Here is an 11,719-nt window from a genome sequence, read left to right on the forward strand (position 1 = left end):
ACAGTACAAATAAAACATTTATTCATGCTCACTGACAGCTGGTATGTAAATGTTAGAATACCATTAGCCCCTAAGTTAATAAAGTCTGTGCTCAGATAAGCAAAAAACAAACAAAAAAACACAACATAGACCAAAAAGAATTTATATATATTGATTAAAAATGTAAGAAATCCATGAATACTTTTTGATATAGTTTTGCCAGGCCAGTTATGGATTACAACAGGGTCTAAGACAACATTTAATAACTGTTGTTAAATGACTAACAGTTTAATACTATGCATTTAAAATGTAAGCTAAGTAATCAGTTAGGAAAGCGCTGCTTTGCATCATGGTACAGATATGTTGATTATAGTGCAACTGAATAAATATCTGCATTATCGTCAGTTTAGTGAAGAACAAATAATAAAAACAACTTGCTTGTTTGGTTCCACAGGTTTTAGTTATCGTAACCATTTGGAGATCTCATATGAAAAACAATACAAAGACCTTCTTATGGTGTGAGCAGCTCAAACTTAACGCAGCCCTCTGCAGATTACAGCAGGTGAGACAAACCTTTGAGTCGGATTGCTTCAGAATCTCAGTATCGGACTATATACAGTACAATAAGACAGAGGAGATGTCATGGTGCTCTGACCCTTAAAAGTCTTTGCATATTCTTTATGAAAAAACTTCAAATTTGCTAAGGACAAGCAAACAAATCTGAAGCAGACTCGGCTACAGCTGCACTTTGTGTCACGTTGTTCCAGCCAGCAGCGGAGAAGTTTCGGACGGTCTGTTCTGACGAGAAGGTGGAATATTCCCGTCATACAGATGGCTGCTCTGCAAAACCGCTACTGCTCGCAAGTTTATTTTCTAAAGAAAAGAATGAAAAATAAGAGATGGTCAGATTGTGAAACAAGAGATTAAATGGCACATTTTATCAGTTTACAGCAGACAACAGTGCCCCCTTTGTTCCTGCTTGTCCCAGCTTGATATATAAAACATTTGACACAATGAGTTTTTTTCTTCTGCCCTCAGCTTTTTTTTATGAATCCACAGCGCAAACGCTGAGTTGCATTTTAAAATTAGTATTCACAATTATGCTTCATGTTTTTTAATTGTGCTAGTCTTATGACACATCAGGAGACAGGAACAAGTGGTGTGTGTCCACAAGCTTATTATTATTATTTTTTTTATAAAACCAGAGGTTTACATGAGTGTCATTCTCCCAACACCCAGCAGGAAGCAGAACAGTTCAGGTTTACATCAGGTTTAGTGCACAAATAAAATCTCTCCACAGATGGTCTACAATTCCTAATGATTAGATGTTGAATTATCTTATTATTTGCTTTTATTAAAAAAAACAAAAAAACATTTATGCTCTTTTTAATACATATATGTGTATAAAAAAGTTTAAAAAAAAATCTAATTAAAATTTGTTATTGAGTGAGTTTATTATTGGTTCTTTATAAAGTACTATGCTTTGTTAAAATAAAACTAATTATATTTTTATGTTTAAATTCCTATGATCACGTTAACTGAATATGTAATGTAATCAAGACAGGATGTGTCTGTGTTGAAAAGTGTATCTTATGGTTTTGCTTTTAGCTAACTAAGAACATCATTGCTGCTACTGGAAAAAATAGATACTTTTGAATGCCATATTTTTCTCTGTTTTTTTTCTTGAATGTTGACACAGAGTTTGAAAATATAGTTTAGCTGCAGCTCTAAACTTGAACTGGAGTTTCTGCAAGTCAGATGTAATTCTGTTGTAATAATTTCACATACTCAGCACTGTGGTGTAAAACAGCAGGAACAACTACCTGAAAATCTCTGATGTAAGTGAGGAAGAAGCTGATGAAGGAAAAGGCCAGGAACCACTCAGACACCGTGCTGACCATATGCGGCACGTAGCCCTGGAAGACGACAACACAAACATTAATGCAACAAAATCTACATCATTTTGTGTTCCATTTTATCTGGTATGGAGACATTAAACATTAGATTAGATTTAGTTTTTGCTCTGGTTTAAGCCAGAGGTTTATTATCCGTTTGTGTTTGAACATTTGTCAGTCCCTCCAGTATTTCCCGATTGTTTTTGTGATTTTTTTGCAATCGTAATCTCTGATTTTGTGGTGCTACTTCAGAAATATCAGCAAGATATTTTGCGATATTTGTATTTATGTATTATTGTTAATGTAGCTTTTTGTTATTTGACTGACATCAAGTGAGGCTGAGGTAGAAGGCAATAGAAGTAAGAAATACTGCCACCTGCAGGTGGGAGTTAGTAGTCACTTCAACCAAATGTTTTTAATCATTTTTGTGGAAAATTTGCAATAAACTCAAAATGCAAATCCAGGAATCTGCTGATTCTGTGTGAATTTTCGTGATCGCAGAACTGCGAAAAACTGGAGAGACTGATTAGTATCTGTAAATAATCACTTTAGCTTCAGTACCAAAATCTGAACTGCATGGATGTAAAAGATATAATAAATAAAAAGGATGCTGATGCCAACTGACCGGTTCTCCTGGGAGCCAGTGTAGCTTACGGGGTACATCTACTCCTGACAGAACGGTGTACATGATGACTGATGATACAAACACTGACCGACTGTTAAGGATAACAACTCGAAATGAGCAATTCAGATCTTCAGGTAAAACATCTGTTGTTTCTTTCGTTTTGAGAGACACAGTTCCCTCGTTATTACTTCTAACCAACTTCAAAGAATGTTTTTATTTGATTCAATCAATTTATGAGAACTCACAGTCAGTTTTCCATTGAGCAGAACTGGTAGGTGGTTGGAAGGTCAAATACTGAGAAATCAGTTTGTTTTTACCTACTTATTAAATGCATCAAAATTTATAGATTGAAAAATTCCCACAGATTTTCAGTCTAAAAATACATCAAACCTGAATGTGTACTTCCATTGACCTTTTTGGTTTTTGATAAGACAATTGAGATAATCTTGACTTTCATTTGTCGTTTGACTTAAAGTTACAATCTTATTTTTTATTTTTATGTGTTTTTGTATCAAGAACAAATTGGAATCTCTGAAGAAAAATCAGAAATCACTATCACACAAGAAATGCCTCATCGGTGTTTCCCTCATTTTTGTACATTGGAAAGGAGGCAAAATTTCAGATTATCAATTTCTACTGTCCCTGAATTCACCATTAATAGCATAAAAAAATCAACAGTCCTGAAAGTTAACTTTTAAAAGAGAAATAAAACGCCTGAGCAATGGATCAGCAGTCAGTGAAGGAGGAAGTAAGATGCAAGTCTGTTTTAATTGATCTTGCAACTTTGGTCAATTACTCCAAGACTACATCTTTGACTTCATGTTTTAATAATGTTGGTCAGTTTCACACATAACTTTCATATTATTTTGTCCAAAAGTGTGATAATAACTTCATACTACACTTGCAATTGAAACAAAAGGCTAAGAAAGACAGTAAAAGCTTGATTTTTGTGTCCCTAAAATGAGTTGCGAAAGAATCAACTTCAAAGAGAAGCTACACAACAGGTTCTTGTTCTGGAATCTTAATGGATTCCAACTAAACCATGCCACAGATATTTCATTAAGGCCAAGGGAATTTCTGTCATCTAGTGAAAAATTAGTATCATATTTCTTCTTTCATGTGATTGCTACATATGTGCTTCAGAACTGTCAGAGGGAAATTAAGGATACTGCTGATGATGCTGCCCAGGGTCCAGACCAGGATGGTGAGGCGAACCACAAACGTGGTCTTGCTGTGGATTTGAGGCTGCATGTAATGCGACAGCAGCGTCTGAACCAGGATGTAGAGCGCTCCGACACCAAATGTCAACACCGCCCCCACCAGGTGCATGGAGAAAATGGTGGTCTTCTGCTCAGAGAGGCGTGCATAAATCTTTAACTGACCCATTCCATATTTCAGATATTCAAAGAGCTCAAACTGAACCCAGGACAGCAACTCTCACCTGGAAGTTGGCCACCACACACATCCCAAAGGAGCTCATCCAGCCGAGGACTAGCCCAAAGCAGTTCAGTCTTTGGAGTTTGACCTCGTCATCGTGAAGAGCCTCCACCTGCTTGTAACGCACATACACCGTGGCAATGCCTGCAAACGGCATTCACACAGAGTGGGAGGAATGTTTAAAAGAAAAATGTCTACTGTTGTGTAGGTCCCTCTTACAATAAAGAATGAGAGTGCAGATCCACATAGTTTTACCTAAGAAAGCTGAAACATCCATCATGATCCCGAACACACACCTCTCCGGTGCCAATGTTCCTGTGTCACTGCAAGAAAGAAGAAAAAAAAAATACATATTATTTTAAATCACTTTGACTTTTTTGTTTTCTGTTATATGACTCAACATATCGGGTATGAAGACCCAAGACATTCTCCCAGTTCTGACCTGATGTAAGGCACCACAGGATCCACATGTCTCAGCACCACCGCTGTGATGTAGGCGAAGACGAAGGACGCCACCGTCCAAACGACCAGAGCAGCGGGCAGGAGGCAGAGACCCTGCTGGAACCACCACATGGTGTCCTTACAGCTTCTTCACACTGCGCTGCGAGAAACACGATCATTAATACCATCATTAGGGTTGTTTTTTTAATATGGATGATACAGCTCACTGCCCAGGGCGTCACTGTCTGAGGGGGCAGCACAAATATTTATCACCATTTCCAGTCAATAAGAAGTGATAGGCACCATGTTGTACAGAATGTAAGATCTATAATAAAATATAGCTCTAGACACGTCTATTTTAGATTCGTTAAAACACAGTTTCGATTAGTAAATCCTATTATGAAAAAACAGCAAACAAAAAAACAAACAAAAACAAAAACAAAAAAACAGCAAAGAGGGAGAGTCTTAGTCTACTTTTAAAACAGTTCAAATCTTGACTTCCTTCATTCTTGGGAACTTGTTTATAAAAAACCAGCTGCCACAGAAACAGTTTCTTCCCCCAGGCTCTAAAAAACTAAATGATCAGTTTCACAACTCTGCTGTGAAACAAAACGAGCACATTTGCACAAACACAACCCGCTTTTCTTTTTTGCTTCTTCTTATAAAACAATGGCAGTACATACATCAATGTACGCATTGTTCAGTTTGTTCCTCATGTTATTTTCTCTAAAATGTATATGTTTATATTTATTCACTGTATGTTGTGTGAGTGAGAAAGTCAAATTCCTTCTTTATGCACACATTCTGATTCTGAATGTACAGTAGACAGAACGAGGAACCCAGAAAGGACAGTTTAGTGACTGAATTTTAGTCAAGTGGAAAAAAAAAAAGGAAAATTTTGCAGTTTGATATTGTTACTGGGGTGTAATTCTTACCATCTATATTAAACTTGATCCACCGTTATCTGGTGTTTATTCTTTTCCAATGGCTTGTTCTTAATCGTTTTTACTGTGTAACCTGGTAGACTCTACAATTTTTATTTTATTTATATTGCAATTTATTTTGCAATATAAATAAAATATATTTATTTTTTTTATATAAATATAAAAAAATATTATACATTTTTTTATATATAAAATATATACTGCTCAAAAAAAATAAAGGGAACATTTCACTTTAATTTTGTGTGTGGCTCCAAATCCAGGCCTCCATTGGTTAATAAATTTGATTTCCATTGATGATTTTTGTGTGATTTTGTTGTCAGCACATTCAACTTTGTACAGAACAAAGTATTCAATGAGAATATTTCATTCATTCAGATCTAGGATGTGTTATTTGAGTGTTCCCTTTATTTTTTGAAAAGTGTATATTTTACATACATATATATGTATATCGCAGGTAATGTGTCTCACATTACCTGAGAGACATCTCTCTCAGGTAATGTGAAAGATGTCTTATCAGATAGTGGAAATGTTAATTTCCTGTTTTTCTCAAGAATTTAAAGGTACTGGCTCCTACTTTCGTTTCTTTTAAATTATAACTTGTTTGGGGTTAAAATAGGGGCTTGAAGATGAATACAATGAGTCACATTGGACAATAGCTTTTCAGCTTATCTGATCAACTAAAAATCTAGAGTGAAAGCAAAACTTAACATCTTGCTACATCAAAGTGCCATTTTGAACCTACAAAAAACAAATCACCTGACTTTCAGTCACAAGGTAATTTTTTTTTTTAATTTTGTTTTAGACTGCAATAGAAATGAGTTAAACTCGAAGGACAACATGCATTTAAGTGTCAGGTTTCACTTCCCCGTTCTCACGAAAATAAACATTTTTTTTATTAAAGTATCACAAAACGAGGCTATAAACGCATATACTTAAACATTGCAAATAAAGGCGGCTTTATAACTTTACAAAACATAGATATACTCTGAAGAAAATCGAGAGAAAGCACATTAAACCAACTTATCACTTTAACTAACAAAAATGCGGATGTTTTTAAACTATTAAAATACTTCCTTGGGCGAAATAAGATTAGTTTTGCTGTTTTCATTTAATTCTAACAAACGATTGCCCACTATGTAACAAAATTTACTGTGTAGTGTATCATATGTTAATATTTTAAGTTAACTACATATTATGCATTTTCTTGTAAGTCAACGTTCTTAAATGTCACATAATTGTAGAGAAAAGTTCCTGTATTCGGTACCGCCTCTGTAGAAATAATGAAACTCACGTTACTTCAGTCTTCCAGCGAACATAACCTTCCTGCGTTGCAACAGCAAAATGGAAAAGACTATCCTGAAAACAAAATAGGGGTTCAGATTTTCTTTATCTATTAATTATAGTCCTTCAAATGTAAAGCATCTGTTTAAGCTTTGAAAATACCTCACGCAGCGTCGGCCGCCTGCTTCCTCCTTGGTGAGCTACGCATGCGCACATAAATATTCAAGTGGAATTTTGTTTTGTCCTGTGTGTTGCCTGGCAGGCAGTGCTGAGCTTAAAAGTTCAGTAACAAATAGGTTCCTAATTAATTAATTAGCTCAGAAAAATGTAAATTAGAGCCCATCTCAAATTTTAGTACCACTGGGGAATTAGTTTTAGTCATTTTCAATAAGAAAATTTTGTTTTACAAATTTGTTGCACACTGATTGACATGTATTTTAAATTCTAGCATGTAGTTTTATTCATTTAGACAATTGTGAAACGTTGCTATTGTGGGAATGATTACTGACTTCAGGAGTTGTGAAGGAGGCAGGGACTCAAAAAATAAGTTGTGTAAACCATAAAATGACATTCCCAATAAAAATGACTGTTCACAGAGCACTAGCATTTTAAAGGAATGTTAAGCGAAGAAAAAAAAATTGCACTATGTACTCAAGCAGCAGAGATAACCATAGCCTTGAAAAAATTTATGAACCAAAGGCAATTTAAGAATTTGGCATTAATTTAACAGTGTTTGTTAACAGTTAACAAACACTGCAAATACATGTTTATAGTGTCCCTTCTAAGTATTTACTTTCTCTTAGTTTTCAAACTCACTTTAGTGACAGGTGAACTAATATTAAATAACCCACCTAAGTAAAGTTTGTTTCAACAGATATCTCCCAATTATGCACAATTTTCCCTGTAAAACAGCAAGGTGCAACAGCAAGCTCTCCAGTTTAATTAGACATTTACATATAATCACACTTTGGCTTTTCTTCCCTACTACTTTCCTCTAATTTTGAAAGAAAAAGAAACCCACTGCTTTCATTTTTTTCAAAATGAAAAAGAAATGAATCTTTGTGTTGCCAAAAATCATTAAATAGTTGAAGCAGAATGGGACTTTGATTGAACCACAATCACCACCTCTGGTCAGTCAAAAAGAAACTTTTAAAACTCTACAAAAAGAACTGTCATTCAAGTTTCATCTTTCTTTTATAAATAAGACTATTTGTATGCCCAAGAGGAAAACTTTCTTCATGCAACAAGTCGATGGCAAAAAAAAAAAAAAAAAAAATACCCAGCAAAGCATATATTTCCAGTAAGACACAATCAGAACCATGTTTTTAGGTGGGAATATGAAATTTATTTGCATTGTTAGATGAAGCAGAGATTGTCAGGTGATCCAACACACTGTGGCGCACACTGGTGAAATACCTGAGCTTGGCATTCTGGCCAACAGAAGACAAACTTTTCCTCAAGCCTCCGAGAGCACGCGCACACAGTGACAACGCGCTCATCGAGAAAGGCTTCAATTTGTACAAAGTAATAGAAAACGAATGAGTTCATTAAGGCATTTTTTTTTAACTTCACAGATGAGAGTGGACCTGATGCCAGGAACTATAAGCACACAAGCTGCAGCGATGGTGGTGTACCTCACAGAGTCATTATGAAAAGTTGTTCAGCTGAGTTTTCAGGTAGAAGTCATACAAAGCCTCTCCAGATATAAACTGTACAGTGGAATACTACAACATGCATACTGAGGAACCAGATCATTCCTTATTTTGTCCTAGAACACTGAGAGAACCAGAAATAAAGATAGGAAAATGACATTCTATGATTTTTCTTAAATGTACCTTGTATTTCATACCAAATCTGCAAAGTGGAGCCCTTCGCCATGTTCTTTTGACGACCTAGATCACCCAAATCCCTCTAGATTGTTTTAATTTTATTACAAAGCTCAAGTCTTTTAGGCATCCCATTCAGAAAACTTTGAAATGCAACTTTGTTCAATTTGAAGACAAAGAAAGCTTTGGGAATTGTAATTGGTAAATGTTCAGTAAGCGTTTTTGACATATAAAACCTCTCTCTTTCTTTTTACCTGATTTACAATGGGGTGGGGTGGGGAGGTTGGGAACCATAATCCTAAAATATTGGATTTTGTCAAAGTAATTTTTCTACCAATTCAATTTTTTTGCATTATTCTTCAGGTGTTGGAAAGAAATCTAACATTTTTTCTATTCAGTCTTTTATTAAAAACAGTTACTCAAAAATATTTTTCTACAAAATTCCAATTAAATCCCAACATTTTAATTTCAAACTGGATTGTTTTAAAATGTGTCAAAAATCTGAGATTTGGCATATATGACATGCTTGTGCAAAACAAAAGACTGGTAGAAGCAAGATTTTTTTTTTATGTATAGTGCCAAAACCCATTAAACATTCTTCCGAATTAAAGTTTTTATTTTCAGATAATCATTTTTCAAGTAAATGTAATAAAAGGAAAAAAAAAACTGAGCTGGGTGAGCTGGTCTTTCAACACCTATGTAAAGATATATTCAGATATCTGAATGATTAAACACCACGACTGTCCTGAAATCGGTTAATGTTAACTGAGATACTGCACATTTTTTGAGACTCAACACTTGGCATTACTGATGGTAAAGAAAACTGTAGAGTCCTAGAAACAGACTCCGAAAAAGAAACAAACATTAACAGGCACAAAATGCATAAGCAGGAAATTATAACCGGGTCTGCATGAATCCAGACCATCAATGGAAACCCTCTCCAGCAGCAGCAATCTTAAACACGGCGTCAGTCTGAGGTGAGCGATCAGCAGCAGCCACACACAGAATAGACGGGGTTTTAATAAACTTGATCATCACCAAAAAAAAAAAAAAAAAAAGGGGAAAAAAACCCATGAGCTAGTTTTTACACCTCATCTCCTGCGCATTCATTCACGTGTGCACCTGTTCTGTTAGAGCAGATATGTGTTTGGGGGAAAACAGTGAGATCAATATTAGACACAGCTCATAGGGAGGATTCAGTCAGGCAGCTGCACTGTGTTCATTCATCAGTCTGGTGAGAGTCTGGGGATTTCTTATCCACAATCCCATGAAAAGAAATTAAGAAAAAAAAGAAAGAAAGAAAAAAAAAAAGCAAAAACCCATCAGATGATCTGAGAAGGATTTTCAAATAAAAGTCACAATTTGGTGTCATTAAGTTTGCATCGTTTTGTTCTGATGTTGCTATGAATTAACAGCCTTGGTTATTTTAATCCCAACTTACATCTGAATCTAAGCAAAAATAGTAAGGGAAACAAAATTGGGGGGTAAAATAGAAGAACAAGCAGCTTAGAAAATTAGAAAAATTTTAATCAAAATAATGTACCACACACCGTTACATACCAAGTTGGTGCAAACATCTTAGTAAGAATAGGCGATAAAAGTGAGATGTGCAGGTATGATTTGGTCTTTTCATGGGATTTCTTTTTGGGCGGGGTGGATGCGACAGCCGGTGAACCGTAACAGGACTGAAACACAAGTTTTCATTTTAGTTATCAAAACTAAAATGAAAACAGCATCACACAGTATCCTATTGTGTGAAATTACTACCATGAATTTACTGTTGCGATCAAAGGCCACTATTAGTCTCTCAGGCCTCTCACATACACCTGCAAAACTATAAATGCCATTACAGAGTCCTCCAACTCAATAGTTCTTCTTTCCCACTTGTAAAAATGTTTCTTTTTGTAACCAAAAAACAAAAAGAAAACCTTTTCATTGACTAACCCAGTAATGCAGAAAGTAAAACGAAATAACAGATTAAAGCGAGAATGGACTGGCAGTGAATATTTTTGAAGTACAAAAAAAAAGAAAGAAAAAAGGACATTCTGATACGTTACATAATAAAGTTGCTGCCGTTTCCTCCAAAAACATATTTTGCTGATACAAAATAGCAGCACAGCTTTGATTCATGTGCAGAAGATGAAGTTGTTTTAAAAATCCAATACATGAAATTTATATATATATATATATATATATATATATATGTGTATATATATATATGTGTGTGTGTGTATTTATATATTTATATGTGTTGTAGCAGGACTTTTAACTTAAGAGAAGCACACTATAACAGTTTCCTATTTACAATAGCAAAAGTTAAAGTTAGGCAAATATTACAAAAATCCTTATCATGAAAAGCAAAAACCTTGATTCGTTCCTTGTACATTTTCTTGCACTTATACAGTTAAAACACATGTAAGTTTCTCTCCGTGGACGCACCGAGTAGCACCTGTACTCCTCTGAAACATTTGCTCATTGTAACCATGAATTGTCAGAAATTCAATTCTGTATTGGTGGAAAAAAAAAAACATAGAAAAGAAAAAATGACAGTAATATTCCAGTATCCTATTGTATAATATTTGTCCTCACATTCAGTTGGCAGAAGCACATACTTTACACCACATCGACTCCTGCCTCTTTAGGAGTAAAACTGAGGGAAGAGAAGATGAGTGCGACTAAGTGGAAGGGACAGAGTCAGTAACGGCTGGCGTCCCCTCAGTGATTAGCTGGACTGGGGACTAAGCGAAGGCTTGATTTTGAAAACAAAAATGTGAAGATGGCAGGCAATCTGGTTGCAAACACTGACACAGTAGCGCACCAGATCAAACAGGGAAATGATCTGCAAAAGACAAGAGAAAGGTTACCATTTTAAGACTGAAAAAGCAAAGTTACAGACACAGGTAAGGCACAATATAATCAGAAAACTCAAGACGAAACTTCAACCACTTCAGAAATTAAAATATTATTAAACTGTTTGCAAAGTTTTCTGCAAATCATATAAAGTTGACCTAAGATGCATATGTGGGGGAAAAGAAAGCTTAGAAGTTTGGAAAAAAAACAACAAAAACAAAACAAGTACACCGCTGCTGGTTGAAAAGGATTTCAAACGCAATCAGGACTCATTGAGGAATTGTAACTGATAAGGAATCTACAAACATCACAATTTAAGCAACCTTACAAAACATGTTTTAACTCAGTGGTTCCCAAAGATTTTCTTCTGAACACCCGCAGTTCCCCTTTTACTGTCCGATGAGTAGTAGCCGTAATTCTCTTTAACAAAACCATCAAAGA

At 35.2% G+C, this 11,719-nt stretch overlaps 2 protein-coding genes across 9 annotated transcripts in view; both read right to left on the minus strand.

Moving 5' to 3' along the window:
- On the minus strand, positions 1-6,860 carry dram2b (DNA-damage regulated autophagy modulator 2b). Of its 5 annotated transcripts, none has more exons than XM_015030156.1 (9): positions 6,765-6,858; positions 6,613-6,677; positions 4,379-4,532; positions 4,192-4,259; positions 3,941-4,080; positions 3,669-3,846; positions 2,500-2,582; positions 1,803-1,895; positions 1-852 (listed from the first exon to the last, which is right to left on the minus strand). In XM_015030156.1, the coding sequence occupies exons 3-9, from the start codon at positions 4,507-4,509 to the stop codon at positions 733-735; spliced, it is 813 nt and encodes a 270-aa protein (XP_014885642.1). In that variant the 5' UTR covers positions 4,510-4,532; positions 6,613-6,677; positions 6,765-6,858; the 3' UTR covers positions 1-732. The 5 variants fall into 5 exon arrangements, with proteins under 5 accessions (XP_014885642.1, XP_014885640.1, XP_014885643.1 ...); XM_015030154.1 differs by having other exon boundaries at positions 4,379-4,537; XM_015030157.1 differs by lacking the exon at positions 6,613-6,677 and having other exon boundaries at positions 4,379-4,537; positions 6,765-6,860.
- A 2,852-nt stretch (positions 6,861-9,712) lies between these two features.
- The window catches only part of cept1b (choline/ethanolamine phosphotransferase 1b), a 14,323-nt gene continuing 12,316 nt past the window's right edge, over positions 9,713-11,719 (minus strand). For 3 of the 4 annotated variants that reach the window (XM_015030160.1, XM_015030159.1, XM_015030158.1), the window contains exon 10: positions 9,935-11,267. In XM_015030160.1, the coding sequence (XP_014885646.1) occupies positions 11,151-11,267 (117 nt within the window). In that variant the 3' untranslated portion in view covers positions 9,935-11,150. Of the gene's footprint in view, positions 9,872-9,934; positions 11,268-11,719 lie in introns of those variants that run through there. The other variant, XR_001424685.1, reaches the window with a different exon arrangement.

Source organism: Poecilia latipinna, unplaced genomic scaffold (assembly GCF_001443285.1).
Source record: "Poecilia latipinna isolate Pla-1442-1.1 unplaced genomic scaffold, P_latipinna-1.0 Scaffold174, whole genome shotgun sequence".
Lineage (NCBI taxonomy): Eukaryota > Metazoa > Chordata > Actinopteri > Cyprinodontiformes > Poeciliidae > Poecilia > Poecilia latipinna.